This window comes from Euleptes europaea, chromosome 11 (genome assembly GCF_029931775.1).
Source record: "Euleptes europaea isolate rEulEur1 chromosome 11, rEulEur1.hap1, whole genome shotgun sequence".
Lineage (NCBI taxonomy): Eukaryota > Metazoa > Chordata > Lepidosauria > Squamata > Sphaerodactylidae > Euleptes > Euleptes europaea.
Genome location: NC_079322.1, coordinates 29,958,508 through 29,981,321, shown reverse-complemented (window position 1 = coordinate 29,981,321; position 22,814 = coordinate 29,958,508). Strand labels below are relative to the sequence as shown.

The 22,814-nt window shown below is 45.7% G+C and overlaps 2 protein-coding genes across 2 annotated transcripts in view; both read right to left on the bottom strand.

Moving 5' to 3' along the window:
- MRPL3 (mitochondrial ribosomal protein L3) overlaps positions 1-9,056 on the bottom strand; it is a 35,779-nt gene extending 26,723 nt beyond the window's left edge. Inside the window, exons 1-4 of the mRNA XM_056857065.1 lie at positions 8,956-9,056; positions 5,230-5,411; positions 4,630-4,721; positions 3,044-3,142 (exon numbers count right to left, since the gene is read on the bottom strand). Coding sequence (XP_056713043.1) covers positions 3,044-3,142; positions 4,630-4,721; positions 5,230-5,411; positions 8,956-9,056 — 474 coding nt within the window. The remainder of the gene's footprint in view (positions 1-3,043; positions 3,143-4,629; positions 4,722-5,229; positions 5,412-8,955) is intronic.
- An 8,677-nt stretch (positions 9,057-17,733) lies between these two features.
- Positions 17,734-22,814, bottom strand: part of CPNE4 (copine 4) — a 185,957-nt gene continuing 180,876 nt past the window's right edge. Inside the window, exon 15 of the mRNA XM_056856978.1 lies at positions 17,734-18,291. Coding sequence (XP_056712956.1) covers positions 18,160-18,291 — 132 coding nt within the window. The 3' untranslated portion in view covers positions 17,734-18,159. The remainder of the gene's footprint in view (positions 18,292-22,814) is intronic.

Below are 22,814 nucleotides of genomic sequence, written 5' to 3'. Positions count from 1 at the left end.
CTCATTATGATGCAGTGCATCTCAATGAATTAATATGGCAGCACGCAAGGTTATTTCTCCCTCTCTCATACTAGAACGTGGGGTCATCTGCTGAAGCTGGAGGGTGAGAGATTCAAAATTGATAAAAGGAAGTATTTCTTCACACAACGCATAGTTGAATTGTGGAACTCCCTGCCCCAGGATGTGGTGATGGCTGCCAACTTGGAAGGCTTTAAGAGGGGAGTGGACATGTTCATGGAGGAGAGGACTCTTCGTGGCTACTAGTAAAAATGGATACTAGTCATGATGTATACCTTTTCTATCCAGGATCAGAGGAGCATGCCTAGTATATTAGGTGCTGTGGAACATAGGCAGGACAATGCTGCTGCAGTCATCTTGTTTGTGGGCTTCCTACAGGCACCTGGTCGGCCACTGTGTGAACTGACTGCTGAACTTGATGGGCCTTGGTCTGACCCAGCATGGCTTTTCTTATGTTCTTATTTACTGATATATCATATACGGTCTCTTTACAGGCAAGCCTGGAATGCTATGAAGTACCAAAAAAGCTGTTTTGTTTTAAAAAGACGACATGGGTGCTACAGACGGCCAACGCTTTATTGTCCTTGCTCCGGTGACTTTTAACAGAGACTACACATACGAGAAAAATCAGGTCAATTTTCCCCATCCATTTCACTGTTGGCTGGAAAAAACTCCAGGTGCCACATGTCCGACCACTTTAAAAGGCACAGGAGCAGTAAGTGTGTCTCAGCTTCTTACCAGAAAGCAAAAGGCAACATTAATGCAGGAGATTTCATTTTCCTATAATACACAAAACAGGTTCGGCTGAACACACTTTTGAGATAGTGGATATGGAAACAACAAAGTACATGTTGGAAAGAAAATGTTTATTCAAACACACACAGGAAGAACTCTTAATGAGAATGTGCATTATTGCCTGTGAAATCTAACAGGATAATGTGCAAAACTGTCCTTTTTAAAAAGGAAACAAAAGCGTCTTGCATAAGCTATGGTGTTAACAGTGATGGGATCTGGGGGTAATTGGACACAGTATTGTGTAGCGGTAATGTCAGACTAGGATTTGGGAGACCCAGCTTTAAATTCTTCCATTACTCTCTCAACGCCTAACCTACCTCATAGGGTTGGTCTGTTACGCCAAACACTGGGGTTTCCTTTTAGTGGGGGAAACTAGCTGGAGACTGGTAGAGCTTTGCAAGAGGTTGGCATGGGGATCTTTAATACCACATTTTATGGGGATGATGCACCAGGAGGCAAGGTTCCCAACAAAGAAGCGTTTTGTGAATTTTAAGGGTTTTTATAAAAAATAGTCAAATTCGTTTACACATTTTCACACAAATCCCAATACATGCAGAGAACTAAGAAAGCACAGGTATGAGGGGGTGGACACAAGGATTAAAGGTTCCCAGGGGAAATATATTTACCGTATATACTCGGGTATAAGCCGACCCGAGTATAAGCCGACCCCCCAAATTTGAGGCCAGAAAAGGGAATTTCGTATAAGCCAAGGGTCAATAAGAAATTCCCTTTACCGGCAATGCTGCGCTCTAAAATGGCGGCCGCCAATTTAGAGCGCAGGGCCTCTTCCCCAGGTCGCCCTCCCGACGGCCTCCCGGGCCCCCCCGACCCACCCCAACCCACCTCGACCCCAGTGCCATCCAAGGGGGGGAGGGGGAAGAGCCCCTGAACCCCCTACTTACCGGGAGAGGCGGCGAATCGGTGGTGGCGGCGCGGCCTTCCTGGGCCGGCAGCAGGCCCCTCCCGGCCAGAGGAAGGCGCCCAGGCGCGCGGCCGGCGGCGGCGCGGCCGGCGGGGGCCTCCTGCCAGCGCAGGAAGGCCCCTCCCAGCCGGAGGAAGGTGCCCAGGCGCGTGGTCGGCGGCGGCGCGGCCGCCTCCTGCCAGCGCAGGAAGGCCCCTCCCGGCCGGAGGAAGGCGCCCAGGCGCGCGGTCGGCCCTTTTTTTGGGCTGAAAAACTCGGCTTATACGCTAGTATATACGGTACTGTTCCAGGGAGCGAGGGTCCAGATAGAGGCAGCTGTGTGGAGACAAGTAACAACCAGCGCTACTCAAAAGGAAAGGACTGTACACGCGAGTACAGTGGCTAGCGACGTTGTGCCCCACACTTCTGCTGTGCAGCTTCTTCCTAGCAAGAGATCGCTCCAAGCAGCTGCTCCCCAAGACGTCCTCTTCCTCATTGGACAGGTAGTTACAAATACCCTCTATCCCTTATACCTATAGACCTTGTGTATGCCTTTACATTGTGTTTTTGTGTGTGCTTGTACCCCTTTAAATTCCTTTAATAAAAACACTTTCTTTGGACACAAATGTTCCTTTACTGAAAGCTGTTTCCACCAATTTGCTCATACCTCGTATACATTGGGCAAGAATTGGCTTGAAAACCTATCATAGTGCTTTAAGTGTCTCCGTAGCTAAATTCCCCACTAAAACCAGGAGACACCCCCCTTTAATTCCCTTAACAGGCTGTGAGGATCCAATGGGAAGAGGGAACAACAGATACCACCCTGGGCTTTTTGGAAGAAGGGCAGGATACAAATGTACTAAAAGAGTTAAGGCCAGACTAGATGAGATGCTAGAAGTCATGCAACTGAACTTCCTGAGCATATTTTATTAATCATTAGCCGATGCGAGGCTCCCAATTTGGATCATGGGCATGGCACAGCGGGGTTATTTTAACTCTCTATATGACTTGCCATTTTCCAACCCAAAATACTGGCAATCCAGTCACAGACTTCCTAGTGTTTCATCTATTTTGGCTGTAAGGTTCCAGAAGAACTGTCCTTTCTTCACAAATTCTTCTTAATAAATATTGGTAATGCTACTGGAGCCAGGATAGAAATATCAAAGATCATGAAATTATGGCAAATCTATACATACACATATAAAAAAGGACAAGGGTTTAAAATACACAGAGAGGCACCTCGCTTAACTCTTACTACACTTGAGAGAAGTATTTAAATTGAGACTAATGAAAATTCTAGCCAGAACAGCATCACAGTAGTAGACTTACTTGAAATGGAGACACATTTCTTCCTCCCACGTATAGATAAGTTTTTTTTCCATCACCATCTTCTTTTGGGACATACTTTAAAACATGGCAGTCTTGAACCTTCAAAAGATGGAAAAGATCTCAAAATTCAGACTGATTAATCAAACAGCCAACTATTACTAAATGTCACTGATTAATGTGATTTTATGTTGCATGTGCTGCAGCCTTTCAACCACTTGAGAAGTTATTACTTTAATAGTTTACACACCCATGATGAATTCCAATACATTCATGGAGTGCTGATGATAAACCTTATATTATTGTTGGTTCTTCAGTTTCAACACAGTCTACAGTCTGTTAACAAACCAGAAGCAGGTTCTGACTGCCTTGTAAGCAATTTTCCTGATTGGTTCAAGGTTTCATGGACTGGCCCTTATAAATAGCAACAGGTCTGACAAACAAAGAAACACCTAGAAGTGACTAGATAGAAGACAGCTTTTTCTCAGATGGTTTGTGTGTCAAATGACTAATGCAGGTTCATGATGACAGGCAAACATAATCATTTTTCTGTGCTTGTGGCGCCGAGTGGTAAGCTGCAGTACTGCAATCAAAGCTCTGCTCACGACCTGAGTTCGATCCCGACAGAAGTCGTTTCAGGTAGCCGGCTCAAGGTTGACTCGCTTCCATCTTTCCAAGGTCGGTACAATGAATACCCGGCTTGCTGGGGGTAAAGTATAGACCACTGGGCAATGGCAAACCACCCCGCAAAAATAAATCTGCCTAGTAAACGTTGTGATACAACATCACCCAATGGGTCATTGCTTTCAGTAAAAGGTCAGTAAAAACCTTTAACTAGTCCCCTGTGCAAGCAATTGAGCTGGTGCTTGCACAGGGGACTAGTTAAAGGTTTTTACTGACCTCGGAAGGATGGAAGGCTGAGTCAACCTTGAGCCGGCTACCTGAAACCAACTTCCGTCGGGATAGAACTCAGGTCATGAGCAAAGCTTGGACTGCAGTACTGCAGCTTACCACTCTGCGCCATGGGGCACAGGGGACTAGCTTTACCTTTAATAGTAATGCACTTATTTATTATATACATCTGATGAGGTGAACGCATAAAAGCTTATGCTGGAATCAATTCTAAGGTGCCACCAGACACTATTTCACTGTGTTCATTTTCTATTTCGCTAGTAGACACACCGTAAGTACAGAATCAAGATGCTGTATTGGCAACAACACAAGAGGTCCAGACCAAGCTAGAAGAAATCCAATACTATTTTTAATTTGATACTAGAATCCAAAAGAATTTCTCTCGCCTTCAAAGAATCACACAACTGTCCTGGATCATCTCATCTGTATTCTTAAAAAAAGGTTTATAAATATAAAAGACAGACATATGTAGGATGGCATCCAGAAAGGAAGTTACTGGTGCCTCTTTTCTCACTAAAAACATTGTGCCCTTTCTTCAATCAACTCACCTGATTCCAATAAAAGGTATCATACAGATGTTGTTTTTGGATTTTGTGAGGACTGCACAATTTTTTTCATTAAAGTGTATGATTTCCATTAAAAATGTATTTTCATTAAAATGTATGATTGGATTGTACCTGAAGTAACGTGACAGGAAGTTTTTCACCATTCTTGGTCCATAGTGGCATCATTCCCAACTTTACTGCAATCACGCCAACTCTTTGGGACCCTGCAGGTAAAAGTGAAAGAAATATACCATGGTTTCCTATACCCTCAGCCAGCTGGTACCCTTAAAATTTAGATCAAGGAGAACTCTATTGAAATTCATCAAATATTTCTCGCCTTAGGGGTTTTCTTGTAATTTTAATTTTGCTGTCCCAGAACAGATAAAAATTTTAAACTTGTGTTTTCCAAGGTCTGAAACGGTACAATTTAAAAAAAAAGAAAGTGGTTTTTAAATTGCCATATTTTAATTATTTTGTAAGCTAGTGACTTCTGTGAACTTAAGTGCAAAACACATAAAGCAACTGTTACACAAAGGAAAATGTGCCCGACAAAACACTTCTGATTTTTTTAAGGGACAGCACAGGTGCATCATGAGGATCATGTGAATAATGCAAGAGTTCAGAGGGATTTTTGAGAAAGGATGTTAACAAAAGCTTTGCAAACCCCTGCCAACTTTCATGAACTACCGTTCTGTGGCAAAAAACTTGCCTCTGGTCATGTTATATACAAACCTGGTTCCCACTGGTGCAAAGGCCAGGGCTCATCTTTCAGCGGACACATTTTACTAGCTGTTTGAGTTTTGAATTCCTCTGCTGTTAACTTCTTCAGGAACTTGGTATTCTCATCTGAAAGGTGCTCATCCCACCATGTGACATTGTTAACAATATGCCTGGTTATCACACGCCACAGACACCTTCCAAATAGAAGACAAAAATGTTTCAGCGAATGACACACAGGGCAGCATTCTCATCATCACCTAGCATTCACTGCTGCTATCCTGACTATTATCTTTAAAATATCATCACAATTACTAACAAAGTTGGGTCACATTTCATAACTTGCACCTGCACACTACCAACACAATAAATGGGAAAAGCAGAGGTCTGATAACTACTGTGTCAGTAGAGTATTCCTCCTTTAATGATTATCAATGCATTGCTCAATTGACAGCCTTCAAATGGAAGACTATCAATGAAACGACAGGAGCACGTTGAGATGCCTTGACATGTAGGTGTACCTGCAGTGCATCTCAAACCATTAAGGGCAAGGTGGCAAAGGTGGAACGTGACATACCTGCACATCTTCACAGTACTCTGTGTTAGGGCCCTAACTGCTCCAGGACCAGTTACTGCTGGTTGAGAATGAGTAGAGGTATGCCTGACCCAGGAGGGAGAATTTAGGGCTACTTGTGCTGGTGTGTTGTGTGTATATGTGTATGCCCATTGACATCCCTAGGCTGGCGCTAAGGCAGAGCTTATTCCAGGATTTCACTGCAGCAAGAAGGGGAAGGGCTGTAGCTCAGTGCCAGAGCATCTGCTTGGCATGCAGAAGGTCCCAGATTCAGTCCCCAGCATCTCCAGTTAAAGGGACTAGGTGATGTGAAAATAGGTAAGTAGGTGATGTGAAAGACTTCCACCTGAGACCCTGGAGAGCTGCTACGGGTCTGAGTAGACGATACAGACTTTGATGGACCAAGGGTCTGATTCAGTATAAGGCAGCTTTATGTGTGTTCATGTGTTCAAGAGATGGTGCTGCTACAAATAAGGCAGTATCTTATGTGAACTGTCAAACTATGGTCCAGTTGTTCATAGAACTGCTTGGACTCCAACGTCTATACTGGAGGGAGGGCTGCAGCCTGAGAACTTTATGGTGGAGTGCAGCTGTAAGGGGCTGGATATAAGAAGATCATCATAAGAGGTGCCCTGTGCGATCAGATCAGTGTGCTGCCAAATCCACCATCTTGTTGTACACAGTAGACAACTAGTTGCCCAGGAAAAGCAATAAACAGGTCACAAAGGCCCTAAGGTTGCCTTCTTGCACTGGTATTCAAAGGATGGGGATGTCCCCTTTAGTCATAGTGGCTAGTAGCTACAGACAGACTTCCCTCCACTAATCTGTCTAAAACCCATTGCTGATTCTTTCATTCTCGGGGCTAAACTTCCAGAATGTAAGCTATTTTTAAATAAAAGTTTGAATGCACAACAGGACAGCCTTAGGGCTGTTTCACACATCACATTTTGAGATGTAGCTTCTAAAAGATGGGTGGTGGCTCTGTGGTACAGCATGGGTTTGGCATGTAGAAGGTCCCAGGTTCAATCTACAGCATCTCCAAGGAAAAGGATCAAGTAGTACGCCCTGTGAAAGACCTCTGCCTAAGGCAGCGGACTGTTAGTCTGAGTGAATAACACTGACCCTGATGGTCTGATTCTGCATAAGGCAGCTTTGTGTGTGTTCCCTACCCCCGCTCATCCCCATATCACAAAACTAAAAGGAAAGAGCATGCAAGATGGGTAGGGGGAACGAAAAGATTCAATGTTAAAGTACTGGGAAGAAAAGGCATCGACACACAGCCAAGGATTGATAAACTGCCATTGTTCAAAGTCAATAAGGGGGAACTCAGGAAACACCACGCATGGCCATGACCCAGTTCCAGCAGCCTCAATGAACCCCCCAATTCAATTCAAAGAAAATGTTCAACAAATAAAGCTTCCCCCCAGGAACACTCACTCTGTGACGAGGGAATCACTGCATTTCACTACAAAAAGAAGCTTTCATTATCAACTAAACACAGAGAAAATACGATTTATAAACGGCTTAAAGCGAATTAAGTCAGAAAGTGCTCTTGAGCCTTTAACCTCAATGTATCAACTAAACGGAATGAGAATGGAAAATGCAAGAAACGGCACAGCCAAATTTTGGCCTTGAAATGGATCTCCCTAGAAAGCAATTTACGCGACTGACAGCAGCGACACACTTGGATAAACACCATCTGTCAGGTGGTCAGTGTGGCAGAAGTTCCCCGCCATTCCCCTCTTCCCAATGAAAACGCCTTCCTGAACTTTTTTAAAGACAAATTCATCAGGGCAGCTTTAACGTTAGACGACATCACCTCCGCAGCCTGCAGATGGCTCCTTATTCGGTACACGCCCCGTATCATACCTTCCTTTCCTTTCATCCCTTAGAAGCTCCTTGATCCATTGATCTTGAGCAGCCTATACCTAGTGTTGGAGGGATAGAAGGACTGAAACAAACCTTGCCACTGACCTTGTAGCCTTGGGGTCCCTGTCGCTTAGTAAAAAAGGCATTATGTCGGTCACAGAGGCATTGGATTTGTATGTTAAAAGGGGGGAAATATAGTGCGATCGAAGTTCCTCGTAAAAGCGGCCTTCCAAAAGGGCCTGGGCTAATGAGTCAAGAGAGCCAGAAGAGCAAGGGCGGATCCTGTCTGAGTATGGTATATTCAGAATTCTGCCCTGCATTACCATAGAAAGTTAAAAGAGAAAGTGCCAAAGCAGGACTGCAGCTGAACATCAAGAAAACAAAAGTAATGACTACAGGAGAATTACAGAACTTTAAGACTGACAATGAGGAAATTGAAATTGTTCAAGACTTTCTATTCCTTGGCTCCACCATCAACCAAAAGGGTGACTGCAGCCAAGAAATTAGAAGGAGATTGAGACTGGGAAGGGCAGCCATGAAGGAGCTAGAAAAGATTTTGAAGTGTAAGGATGTGACTCTGGCCACCAAGACTAGATTAATTCATGCCATCATATTCCCTATTACTATGTATGGGTGTGAAAGCTGGACAATGAAGAAAGCTGATAGGAAGAAAATAGATTCCTTTGAAATGTGGTGTTGGAGGAGAGTGTTGCGGATTCCGTGGACTGCCAAAAAAACAAATCAGTGGGTTATAGATCAAATCAAGCCTGAACTGACCCTAGAAGCTAAAATGACTAAACTGAGGCTGTCGTATTTTGGTCACGTCATGAGACGACAAGAGTCACTGGAAAAGACCGTCATGATAGGAAAAGTTGAGGGAAGCAGGAAAAGAGGAAGACCCAACAAGAGATGGGTTGACTCAATAAAGGAAGCCACAGCCTTCAATTTGCAAGATCTCAGCAAGGCTGTCAGAGATAGGACATTTTGGAGGACTTTCATTCATAGGGTCGCCATGAGTCGGAAACGACTTGACGGCACTTAACACACACACACATTACCATAGAAGGGTTAGCATTCAATCTAGCCAAGCAAAAAGCTCTACAGAGACGAGGAGTTGTCAGGTAATAGGTATAGGGAGGCAGACCACGTGGAGGGGGTATCAGACCAGGAAACCTTTGCGGTTCCGGAGCCGGATACCGGTGCTAAAGGGGCCACGACGGGGGAGGGGAAGGCTCCGTTAACCGTAACGGTCGGAGGGGACGGGGGGGGGGAAGGGATTGGCGCGCGCGCGCACCCACCGACTCCCAGCTCCTGCCTCGGTTGCCACGACAACCGAGCCACGACGTCCTTTGGACAGCAGCCGCGACCCCAGCCGGCCCAGAAGCCCCACGCCCGGCATGACCCTCCCGAAGCGTCCCTCGCCGGACCAGGAGCGCAGCGCGGCAGAAAGGCGCCCGGCTGGGAAACGCTTCCCTCGCCGCTCGCGAAAGTCAGTTCCGGGCAACTTTCGTTCCTAGGAGCGTCGCCGGCCGTTGCTCGGGCCGGCCGGTCAGGGAAAGGCCGCAGAGCCAGGAGGCTCTTTCCTTGCTTCTGTCCCCGCCTGTTAATGCCCCCCCCCAAAAAAAAGTTATAGGAGGAAAAAGGGGGCGGACCGTCCCGAATGATGAAGAGGCCGAACTCTCGTGTGGGACGGGACAGCCTCTGCCCGGGCGCTCCTGCGGCAGGAAAGAAGGCGCGGGCGAGGAGAGCGACCCCTGCTGGTTGGAAGTTGCAGGAAGCGCCGTGTGGCCCAGCGCCGCCGAACCGCGGGAAGACTCGCCGCACTTTGTCTTCCCAGCGATGTATTAAGAGTTTGGAAACGTTGTAAAAAAAAACGTCGCTTTAAAAGGGTTTTTGGATCCCACGGCTTATAAATGGTTGGAAGACGTCTTCACCGCTAACGGGGCCAAACAAAGTGCGAACAGTGTTTTTTATAACGTTTTCAAACTCTTAATACATCGCTGGGAATTCATAGAAAGTGCGAACAGTATTTTTTATAATGTTTTCAAACTCAATACATCGCTGGGAATAACTCTTAATACATCGCTGGGAATACATAGAAAGTGCGAACAGTATTTTTTTATAACGTTTTCAAACTCTTAATACATTGCTGGGAATTCATAGAAAGTGCAAACAGTATTTTTTATAGTCAAAAAGGGCAAGAGTCCAGTAGCACCTTAAAGACTAACAAAAATATTTTCTGGTTTTGTTAGTCTTTAAGGTGCTACTGGACTCTTGCCCTTTTTGACTACTGCAAACAGACTAACACGGCCACCCACTGAGTATTTTTTATAACGTTTTCAAACTCTTGATACATCGCTGGGAATACATAGAAAGTGCGAACAGTATTTTTTATAATGTTTTCAAACTCTTAATACATCGCTGGGAATACATAGAAAGTGCGAACAGTATTTTTTATAACATTTTCAAACTCTTAATACGTCGCTGGGAATACATAGAAAGTGCGAACAGTGTTTTTTATAACGTTTTCAAACTCTTAATACATCGCTGGGAATACGTAGAAAGTGCAAACAGTATTTTTTATAACGTTTTCAAACTCTTAATACATCGCTGGGAATACCCAGTGCGGTAACAGAAGAGCACGAAACGTGCGGCTTCACCTCACCCATCTCATAAGTGCGATATTTTTATTTTGTGTTTTATCAGTTGCCCCTCCTTGTATTTTATCAGTTGCTCAGGCTGGGCTAGGCACAGCAGACCTGGGTTCAAATTTCCCCTCCACTTAAGGCTTCCTGGGTGACTTCAGCAACAGCAAGACACTCTCGTCCTAATAAGAACATCAGAAAGGCCCTGCTGGATCAGACCAAGGCGCATCAAGTCCAGCAGTCTGTTCACACAGTGGCCAACTAGGTGCCTCCAGGAAGCCCCCAAACAAGACAACTGCAGCAGCATTGACCTGCCTTTGTTCCAAAGTACATAATATGATAGGCATGCGCCTCTGATCCTGGAGAGAATAGGTATGCATCATGACTAGTATTAGGAAAAGAGAAAAATGTATGCTACTCTGAGCCCCCATTGGAGAGAAAGATGGGGTATAACTGAATAAATGAATAAATCCTGACAATCTTACCACATTTATGTAGGAGTCCTCTGTGTATCAGGATGCTTTTCTTCTTTTTTTAAATCCCTGGGTCATTATCAGACTAATGGGCACAACCCAACCCTCTTCCTGGTAGCATAGTTGCAACTTTGCAAAGATCAAAACGGAATCATATTATAAATTGCCTTACATGTGATCAGTTAGGTGTGCACTGTATACACAAAGTCTCAAATGGAAGGAAATAGTTTCAAGCTATAATCACATTTTCAAGCAAAGAGTAAGGATATCTCTTACATTCTTCCCCAAAGCAAAGGACTGAGGAAATGAGGGTGTAACTTTTTTTCACACTGTGTGCTAATGTAATACTTTTTTTCCTGACAGAAAAGGCATTTAGTTTCAGTTGATACAGTTGAGAGATCTTCAGGACTGTTACATAAAAGCCAGGTATGAAGAGCTCAATGGGAAGAAGAAGAGTTGATTTTTATATGCCGACTTTCTCTACCACTTAAGGAAGAATCAAACCAGCTTACAATCACCTTCCCTTCCCCTCCCCACAACAAACACCCTGTGAGGTAGGTGGGGCTGAGAGTGTGTGACTAGCCCAAGGTCACCAACCTGGCTTCATGTATAGGAGTGGGGAAACAAATCCAGTTCACCAGATTAGCTCCGCCGCTCATGTGGAGGAGTGGGGAATCAAACCTAGTTTTCCAGATCAGACTCCACCACTCCAAACCACTGCTCTTAACTACTACACCACGCTGTAAGAACCTGTAAGAACAGATGAGGAGAAGTTGCTCTGGTTAGCGGGGAGGGGAGATTCATACCAGAAAGAGCTAGCACTGATTCTAGTGGCAGGCACCCCCTAGCATGCTTGCTGAGCAGTGGCACGCTAGACCATTTGCTTAGCACACAAGGCTCAGTTCTCTGCCTAAGAGACAAAGCTGGTGGGCCTGTGTGCTGTTGGCCACTCATAGAAGTTCTGGCTGCTCCCAGTGTATCTCACCAGTGTCCACTCTTCGTTGTGAGTGTGTACACACAATAACACACTAATAGTGAAGTTGGCCAAATCTGAGGATACTTAAATCTGGTGACTGGAGCTGTGACCGGGGAAGGCAGATCTTTCTGCAGATCTGAAAAATGCCCTGGGATTGCAGAAAAATGTGAAATATTTTTTTAAAAAATGCACTGGAGGTTTAAAACCCCCCCAAAGGTAAACAGAGCATCTGTAGCTTTAAGCAACAGGTTCCCTCAGTGGCTGTTGCTAGGCAACCACAGATTCCAGGTGTGGTTCTGCCAGTAAGAGGCAGAGGGAGTGGGCAGTGCTCTTTCCAGACTTATTTTAACATTTGAAGGAGGACTCATTGGGGCTAGGTCTGGCTAGGGTTGCCAGCTCCAGGTTGGAAAATTCCTGAAGATTTTGTGGTGGAATCGGAGGAGGGTGGGGTTTGGGAAGGGGAGGGGGCTCAGCTGGATATAATGCCATAGAGTAATTTTCTCCAGGGGGTCAGATCTCTGTCATCTGGAGTTCAGTTTTAATTCTGGTAGATCTCCAGGTACCACCTGGAGGTTGGCAAACCTAGGTCTGGCAGCAACCTCTGGGTGACTTGATACCTCCTGACTTACATGACTTAACTAGGCCTGGCTGCTTGCCACTGTTCTAAAGCAGCCACCCTATGAAAGCTAGTGTGGTATAGCGGTTAGAGCTTCAGAGTAGGGTTTAAGAGACCCAGGTTCGAATCCCCATCTTGCTGTAGATGCTCTCTGGGTTAATTTGGACCAGTCAGATACTTTCAGCCTAACTTACCTCACAGGGTTGCAGTGCGGATAAAAAGGAGGAGAGGAGAATAATGTAAACTGTTTTTGGTACCCACTGTGAAGAAAGGGTGTGTGTAAAAATGAAGTAAGTAAGTAAATAATAAACATGGCTGAAGAAGTTGATTTTTATATGCCAACTTTCTCTACCACTTAAGGGAGACTCAAACCGGCTTACAGTCACCTTCCCTTCCCCTCCCCTCAACAGACACCCTGTGAGGTAGGTGGGGCTGAGAGAGTTCTAAGAGGGTTGTGACTTGCCCAAGATCACCCAGCTGGCTTCTTGTGTAGGAGGGGGTTGGTGAATGGCAGAGGAGAGAATGAGGTGGGGAAGGGAAAGGAAATAATGTGGGGAGGGGGAAAGTGAGGTGCCACCCCTGTGGTCCTTGAGGGTTCCCTACCATGCAAATGGGCCTGGCCTGGTGGCTGTCGTCACAAAACTGGGCTACAGTTTTCCTAAGTTTAGGCTGGAGAATAGGGTTGCCAACCCCCAGGTACTAGCTGGAGGTCTCCTGCTATTACAATTGATCTCCAGCTGATAGAGATCAAATCACCTGGAGAAAATGGCCACTTTGGCCATTGGACTCTATGGCATTGAAGTCCCTCCCCTCCCCAAACCCCGCCCTCCTCAGGCTCCGCCCCTGAAACCTCCCGTCAATTGCTAAGAGGGACCTGGCAACCCTACTGGACGGTGGGGAGCTTAAGACAGAGGGGCAAATAAAATAGGTTTGCTGTTGGGTGGGAAGGAGATAGGGTTACCAGCTCCAGGTCAGGAAATACCTGGAGATTTTGGGAGTGGAGCCTGGGGAGAGTGGGGTTTGAGGAGGGGAGGGACCTCAGAAGGGTATAATGCCACAGACTCCACCCTCCAAAGGAGCCATTTCCTCCATGGGAACTAGAGTTGCCAACATCCAGTAGGGTGCTGGAGATCACTCAGAATTACAACTGTTCTCCCGATCACAGAGATTAGTTCCCCTGGAGTAAATGACTGCTTTGAAGGGTGGACTCTATGGCATTATAGCCTGCTGAGGTCCCTCCCCTCCCCAAACCTCGCCTCCCAAGGCTCCACCCCCAAATCTCCAGGAATTTCCAAAGCTAGAGCTGGCAACCCTAAAAGGGAAGCAGGAAAAGGGGAGAGTCTATGGGTGCTTTCAGGAAAGGGAAAAAGGAAATATTGGAGGAGGGGAAATGATATGCCTCTCGCAAGTCCTTGTGGGTTCCCACTTGTGTGTGTGTGTGTGTGTGTGTGTGTGTGTGTGTTTAGTGACCCTCATATTCCTTGGTGCTCTCCCATCCAAATCTTAACCAGAGCCAACCCTGCTTAGCTTCTGAGATCTGACAAGATTGGGCTAGCCTGGGCTAAGCTGCATATATAGATTAATTTAAAATACTTAGAATTCTAAAACATTTAATCTAACTTAATGAATTTCTAGCAGTGCAGTCCTAAACAGAGTTACCACCTTTCTGACACAATTGCCTTCAATAGAATTCAATAGAATTGCCTTCAATGGAATTGTAACTCTATTTAGGATTACACCTGTTTAAAAGGTCTGCATTTAATATATATAAAAAAAATCAACTCTGAGAATTACTTCTGAATTCTATTTGAAAGTGTCTGTGTAATAGAAAGGCATTTAAGCTACTGAAAAGGCAATTCGATTTCCTTTGTAAAGATAGGATACAATCCCTGGCAGAGAACCTTCCGTTCTTGAAATGACACATTTCCTTTACATTTGCCTTGGCGTATTTGACCTGGCCAACCTAACGGCAGTCTTAAATGAAAGACAAATCTAGCTAGAGAAAAATAAGAGGGGAAAGAATCCTTTCCTTTGTGGCGTATGTCTAGATATTCCACAGTGCTTCTCATCACTGAAACCTTTAATGCCTTCCCAAATTGAGTTGTTCCATCTGGCACAATGAATTTCAAATCTCACTTCAAAATCCTGTGAGCTACAGTCCATTAAGCTTTGAACACGCTCTTTCACGTCACCCTCATACATTACTGATGCTCAGTTACATGATTGTCTTTTATGTTAAAATATCTCTAGCAAATCTACAGATGGGGATTGCCGCTCCCACGTGACTGCCTTCTCTATTACATCTGCCTCGTTTACCAAGTCCTTGGCTGCTTGGAGGAATGGAGCGGTGGCGAGAGCAATTGTCTCCTTATTCGTATCTTGAAGTTAACAAATGCTATTTCGAGAGCACAGAAATCTCTGTCACGTGAACTTTGCACCAGAAAATGCACAAAATGAATGCACAAAAAGTGACTTATCCATATGCAGTTTTTGACCAGCCCATGTGACCTATGCAGTCTACTTTACTGCTCTGAACCGAACCTGGAGGTTGGCAACCCTAGCCCTGGTTGATGCTGTAAGATGGCCAATTCTATGTTAAGGCTTGCCTCAAAAGCTGAGCAGTGATTTGTAACAAAGCAACTGCCTAACTTGCCAGTAGCTGTGTGTTAACTCCCAGAAACTCCCACAAGATCTCAGTCCTTAAAACATCTACTTAGAACTACACCATATCGATTTCAATAGCACTTCATTCCAACAAGTGTTCTCAGGATTGAGGAGAGCCTAAACTGTAGGCGCACTAATGTTCCAGCAGTACTCAGGATCCCCTGCTGGGGGCCAAAGGCCATCCTTCCCTGCCTTGCCTTGCTCCATCCTGCAAACTGGTTTGCCAGGTCCCTCTTCACCATCGGCAGGAGGTTTTTTGGGCAGAGCCTGAGGAGGGCGGGGTTTGGGAGGGGAGGGACTTCAATGCCATAGCAGCCATTTTCTCCAGGTGATCTCTATTGTCTGGAGATCAGTTGTAATAGCAGGAGATCTCCAGCCACCACCTGGAGGATGGCAACCCTACCTTCAAAATACCTTTGCTTGACACAGCCAAGTGCCACATGATTTGGGTAAGAACACAGAGCAGCTTGGCAGGTAAGATTAAATCAGGCAAATGCTTCACTGTTGTTGTTGTTTTAACATCAGAAAAACAGCCAAAGGACAAAGTCAATCATTGCAAGAAAAGTGTGCATTGAAAAATTGATTGCAAAAACTTGCTTACATTCCTACATGCATTTAAAACACCTGCACTGTTCTTAAGTGGAAACTGATGTTGAAGAAGGATTGACATCCAAACAATTGTAAGTATATGCCAGTTATACAATTGCTAAACACTGTGTGTGTGTGTGCGAGGGGGGTGGTTGCGTGGATATTTGGCTGGTTTGCGGTTATTTAGTCTTCTTTGAGGGAGAACACAGGCATTTGAAACATGTTGGGTACTCTGGGCAGTTTCAGAATCCATTCCAGCACATCATTTTCTTGTGCTCACCACCTTTGTCCTTTCAGTCCCCCCCCCCCCCCCGCTGTGTGGTATAGCCCTCCTTCTGGTTTAGGTGCATCAGAACCATAGGCCTTGAAGCAAGCCAAGAACCTATGTGAAAACTAGCTTTCGTGATCCGATGTGTCAAACAAAGCCATGCAAAAGAGATTTCCTAGTATGTTCACATAAAATTCGATGCGGTGAATGAAATTAAAAGAACAGAATGTTACAAATGATCAGATGTGTCCAAAATGTAGTCCACCTAGTTCTGTAACAGCAAGCTACAAGTATGGCTATTAACATAACATGGCACATAGGATGGCTGCACAATGGAGTCCCCAACCTTGTTGAGCCTGTGGGCACTTTTAGAATTTTAAGAACAGGTAGTAGCTACCTCAGAGAGGACTGGACCAAAATGACTGCCATGGGGGCTAGGTCCCATCAGAAATTATTGAGAAGTTTCATAAAATATTATTTCAGGCCAAGCTTCCTTCTATGATGGGGGCAGTTTTTTCCAATGAGGTGCTGTTCCTTATAGACAAGGGTTCCTAACACTGCCTCATGTTGGGAGATTTGGGGTGGGGAGTGCCTGGGAAGGGAGGAGTTTGGGGAGGATGTGATGTCACTTCTGGGTGACACCTGGGGAAAATGGCCACTTTGGAAGGTACACTCTATGGCATTCTACCCTATTGAAGCCCCTCCCCTCCCAAACCCCGCCCCCTCAGGCTCCACCCCCAGAATCTCCAGGTATTTCCCAACCTGAAGCTGGCAACCCTAGTGGGGTGTAATGCTATAGAGTCCACGCTCCAAAGCAGCCATTTTTTCCAGGGGAGTTGATCTCTGTAGTCTGAGATCAGTTGTAATTCTGGGAGATCTCCAGGCCCCATCTAGAGTAGGTTGCTAGCTCTGGGTTGGGAAATACCTGGAGATTTTGGAAGTGGAGCTAGGGGAGGGTGTGGTTTGGCGAGGGGAGGGACCTCAGCATGGTATAACTCCTTAGAGTCCACCCTCCAAAGCAGCCATTTTTTCTAGGTGAACTGTTCTTAATTGTCTGGAGATCAATTATAATAATTCTAGGAGATCTCCTGGTGCCACCTGGAGGGTGACAACCCTAACCTGGAGGCTGGCAACTTTAGGCCTACAAGTTAGGAAGTATTGCAGCAGCTACATTCTCCTGCTGTTACAGAAATTATGTGAATTACTTAGGCTTCAATACATTTTCCAGACTTCTATGGTCTAAAACGCACGGTCACTTACTCCGGTTTCTGCCCAGTTTCCTCCCTGTTTATTCCCTGTTTTACCCAGGATCAAATCCTCGCAAACGAACAGCACCTAATTTGCTGCTGGCTGAGCAATGTGTCGACCCAAACCAACCCGGTTTTGCAGTCAAGGAGCCAAACCGTTATCCCTGGCTCGTCTCAGATAAACACGAGCCGAGTCTTCCGGCCAGCCCGCCTCCAAACCCCTCCCCTTGCAAGGCTGTCGTTGGTCAGTGTGAATCGACCAATCACCAGGGGAAGGGGGCGATGCTGAACGACCAGGAAGTGCGTGTCTCCTGCATTTTGTTTTCACGGACGGATCAGCACACAGTTTCACCATGGATCAACAAAGGTAATGCGTACAGATTCCCCCCCAGCCCGGGTTCATTTAATCCCGGCTGGAACGGGGAGGAAACTGGGCAGAAACCGGAGTAAGTGACCGTGCCTTTTAGACCTATATCTCTGGCTGTCATGCTTGTTACATTCATCTTGGATTCACGCTAACAGGGAGTGCTTCTGCAGTGATTTGAAGTGATCGTTTAAGCAATATTATTTGACGCAAAGAAAGAAAGAAATACAACTGCAAAACAGTTTTGTTTTTATTTTGGAACATGCAAAATACAATCCATGCATCTGCCATTTTGAAAAATCATTTTCATTTCACAGCAGATAAACCCAAAGATGTTTTGGCTATCAACTTCCGATAAATGTTTCAAAATGCTTTACAGTGTAAAGATAATAAGAAATTTAGCAAAATTTCAACAAACCTGTATAAAAAACAGATACAGATAACTTTTCATTTCAAGGCGACATGCTGTAATGTAAAGAGTTATACTTTTTTTTTTTCCGTAAAAAGTCTCCAACAATACAACTGCTTAACCTTTACCTGCAAGCCTTTAGGCTACACATGCAAAAAAAGGGAGTTAAAAATCACCAAAACGTGCTATTTTCAGTTAAGTACAATAGTAAGTAGTAGCATTTCTGAACGCTGTAAAAGGGTCCAGAGAAGTTCAAGGAGCTCGTGTCCTGGAAGACTCATACTCTGACATACATTTTGGTTTAATCCCTTTCCCATTGTAATAATCCACCACTTGATTTGGAACTTCAGCCAACACGCTTTTTGCTAACGCAGCTGGAGAGGCCTGCAGGAAATGGCAGAAAATACAGTTGTTAACGCACTTCATAACCAACAGTAATGAAATGAGACAACTAGGGTTGTCAGGTCCCTCTTTGCCACCGGCAGGAGGTTTTTGGGGCGGAGCCTGAGGAGGGCAGGGTTTGGGAGGGAAGGGACTTCAATGCCATAGAGTCCAATGGCCAAAGGCGGCCATTTTCTCCAGGTGAACTGATCTCCGTCTGTTGGCAACCCTAATGATCCACTTCAATGTAGTCAAGCACTCATGGGTACTCTTACAGTGCAATCCAAAGGGGGGGATGGGTTTAGGAAACGGCGTAACCCTTGTGCCAGCATTAGTGCCACTTGCGCCATGCAAATGGGCACTAATTCTGTTGCCGGACCACTTACACCAGCGCCGGGGAGCAGCGTGGCAGTGGCACGCATGGGCATCGGTGCAGCCTTGGCAGCAGCACTCCTTCACCACAGGGGCTCGTGCCAGTGCCAAAGGAGGTGTTTCCGGGGCGTGCTGACACTAGTCAGCTCCCTAAACCCTTTCGCCCCAAGAACGCCCCCTTTTGCCAGTGTACACTTACGCCTGCAAAAATGGTGGTGTAGCCCCACGGAACTGCACAGAGCAGTTCCATGGGGCCTAGGGTTTCCAACCACCAGTTACCAGCAGGAGATCTCCCACTATTACAACTGATCTCCAGCCCATACAGATCAGTTCACCTGAAGAAAATGGCCATGTTAGCACTTGGACTCTATGGCATCGAAGTCCCTCCCCTCCCAAACCCCGCCCTCCTCAGGCTCTGCCCCAAAAACCTTCCGTGGGTGGGTGGTGAAGAGGGACCTGACAACCCTAGTGAGGCCTGGGGGGATTTTCCAATCGGCTTTCTCACCACGGCGCAGCAAACCAATCGGGAGGCGGTGCGGCTGTGCCGTGGCTGCACTGTCCCCAGCCACGCCAGAATGACACTCCCTAGGATTGCACTGCCTGTATTGCACACTCAAGTATTTCCAGCTGCTGGGGCCTGGTCGCCACCCATGCTCCTAATTAGTAAAAGGTATGAATTAATGTAGGGCAGCAAGTGTAAAAGAGATGCTTTTAAGGATAAAGTCAGATGTTGCTGCCTCCTTTCTCTCATTTAGCATTTATTTACAGTCCATTCATTTTTCACAAACAAATCCAAGTCCGTTTGGGCATGAATCTGCTTAACTGCTAAGCTTGCATGCTTCATGCCTCGTTCTCTTCTGCAGTGTACCAAGAATGAAGATGAAAGTCTTCGGACACACTCCAATTTCTCATGACATCCAAATGTGGCACTTCAACAAATTGAGCTTTGTTTCTTTCCCAGTAAGTGACATTTAAACCCAGGTCATTGGGAAAGAAACAAACCTCCATTAATTAAGGTGCCTGTGTCTTGACACCGCTAAAAATTGGACTCAGTTCAGTCTTGACATGCAACTTGAAGGGACAGAAAAGGAGGGAGAAAACCCAACAATTGCCAGATTTGTGTCCGTCATGAAAAAAAGCTGATTTGTTTGTGATGTCAAAACTGAACGTTAATGATGCAAAAAGAATTACATGTAGGGTTGCCAGCCTCCAGGTACTAGCTGGAGATCTCCTGCTATTACAACTGATCTCCAGCCGATAGAGATCAATTCACCTGGAGAAAATGGCTGCTTTGGCAATTGGAATCTATGGCTTTGAAGTCCCTCCCCTCCCCAAATCCCGCCCTCCTCAGGCTCCGACCGAAAAACCTCTCGCTGGTGGCGAAGAGGGACCTGGCAACCCTAATTACATGACATTATCATTTTGAGTGTTTCTCTGTGCTACTTCACTTCCTTGGTTGCCATTTGCACTCTGCATTGCTCCAAGTTAGGACGCGGAGGGGAGGCAGAAGATATACAGGGCTGCTGTATGGGCCAGAATGTCTAGGTCTGCCGTAATCCAATATTATGTTCTTAAACAGCGCAAGTTTGATGTCTGCATTGTAAAGTGATTTAAGCCTCATGTGTGGGGGGGAAAAACCCTTAGACCCTTACACAAATTTAAGAGGTCTTGGTTGAGATGTTATTCCACAGGGTGATCATTCATCCAGCCCACAGCTATGCGTTCTTAAATTCTACGGAAGTCAAAATAACTTTAACATGAACTTTAATTCTCAACTTTAATCTCATTGAAGGGAAATTCTTCGTTTCAGTTTCGATAATAGAATGTGTTAATTTTATACACAATCACAACGAGGGACTGGACTATTAGATAACCACTGGAATTCCTTTTACCAGCACAAGAAAATAAGGAAAAAATGCTAAATAGAATAAGAATAGCTATAAAATGTGGGGAATAGACAAAGGCATGGCAAATGATAGATCAATGTGTTAAACACTTGTGTAATCTGCCTTGAGTCTCAGTGAGAAAGGCAGGCATAGATGAAATAAAATTAGATTCTATAAAATAATGAATACTGGAGTAACTCCGCATCCAAATTTCACACAGATATACTAATGGAGTTTGAATGAATTGGTGAACACACACATGAAACTGCCTTATTCTGAATCAGACCATTGGTCCATTAAGGTCAGTACTGTTTACTCAGACTGGCAGCAGTTCTCCAGGGTCTCAAGGCAAAGGTCTTTCACGTTACCTATGGCCTGGTCCTTTTAACTGGAAATTCTGGGAATTGAACCTGGGACCTTCTGCATGCGGAGCAGAAACTCACCCACTAAGCCACAGCCCCTCCCCATTGGTGTCTAACCAGTCAACAGATCTTGACGTTTTGGTGGATAACTCAATGAAAACTGTGGTGGCAGTGGAAAAAAAAATAGTAAAATTGGCCAGCAACATACTTTTGCCTCTAAAAGATGGCTATCTCAGTGCTGGAAAAGGACAGGTGCCTGAGCATCTTCCCCAAGAAAAAGGGCTAAGACATTTAGAGATTTCTATTTTGGAAAAAGATGCTGAAGGAAGGAGATTTTTTATAAAATTATGCATGGAATGGAGAGAGAGAGAGAGAGAGAGAGAGAGAGAGAGAGAGAGAACAAACACAAACTCCTGTCCCCCTCCCATAATAAGAAAACTTGGAGTCACACTGTGAAATCGATCAGCATTGGATTCAGGGTAACCAAAGGCTGTTACCGCACTAGGTATTCCCAGCGATGTATCAAGAGTTTGGAAATGTTATAAAAAACATTGCTTTAAAAGGGTTTTTGTATGCCACGGCTAAAAACTGGTTGGAAGACGTCTTCCCAGCTAAAGGGGCCAAACAAAGTGCGAACAGTATTTTTTATAACAGTTTCAAACTCTTAATACATCGCTGGGAATACCCAGTGCGGTAACAGCCAAAGGAAAGTACTTCATTTATTGACCACCTTAAGATGTACAAATGGTCACTGCACTGGGTGGCTCTATTTAGGCATTTTTATCCCTTCCCTGAATCTAAACTGCTTCTTGGGACAGATTGCATTAAAAATTAAAATTCAAAACATTACAAAATCTAAATATATATACATGGAACTAATTTCATTTCATTTTAAAAGGTTAGGTAACACTATGCCAGACTGGTGTATCAATGGTTATTAGTAGGGTTGCCAGGGGGATGGTTTCAGCAGGCAATTGCCTGCCAGTCCACCCAGCTGCTCAAGAGCAGAGATTGCATGCAGCCCCCCCAAAAAACCTCCTGCCGATGGAGAGTGGGATCCTGGCAACTCTAGTAATTGGCCATAATGGCTACCGTATTTTTCGCTCCATAAGACGCACTTTTTCCCTCCTCAAAAGTGAGGGGAAATGTCTGTGCGTCTTATGGAGTGAATGCCGGCTCGCGCCGTCTGGACACGCACGTGCCCAGCCGGCTCTGTGCACCCCACCCACCTCCCAGCTGGCCGTTGGGGCGGGGAACGCCGGCTCGCGCCGTCCGGACACGCAAGCACCCAGCGTTCCCCGCCCCGACGGCCAGCTGGGAGGCGGGCAGGGCGCACAGACCGGCTGGGCACGTGCGCGTCCGGATGGCACGAGCCAGCATTCCCCGCCCCGACGGCCAGCTGGGAGTCGGGCGGGGTGCACAGAGCCGGCTGGGCGCGTGCGCGTCTGGACGGCGCGAGCCGGCGTTCTCCGCCCCAACGGCTAGCTGGGAGGCGGGCAGGGCCGCACAGAGCCGGCAGGGCCTGTGCTCTGGCTCTCGCCGTCCCTACGCGCCGTCCCAACGTGCACGCGCCCAGCCGACATTCGCTCCATAAGACAAGTTTTTAGAGGAGGAAAAGATTTTTTCTTGTTTTCACCCTCTAAAAACTAGGTGCGTCTTATGGTCAGGTGCGTCCTATGGAGCGAAAAATACGGTAAGTGAAAAACTCTGTGTTTATATTTACAATTCCACCCATATCAGTTGCTAGGGGCACTGGTAAGCAAGGTCTACAGCCTCTGTGCCCTTCTTGCAAGCTTCCCAGACCATCTAGTTTCTCTGATCCAGTAAGGATTAACAAAAATTGATTAAAAATGAACAAAACATTAAATTCAAAAGGTTGGGAGATGGCCCAATTCATTTTTTTAAA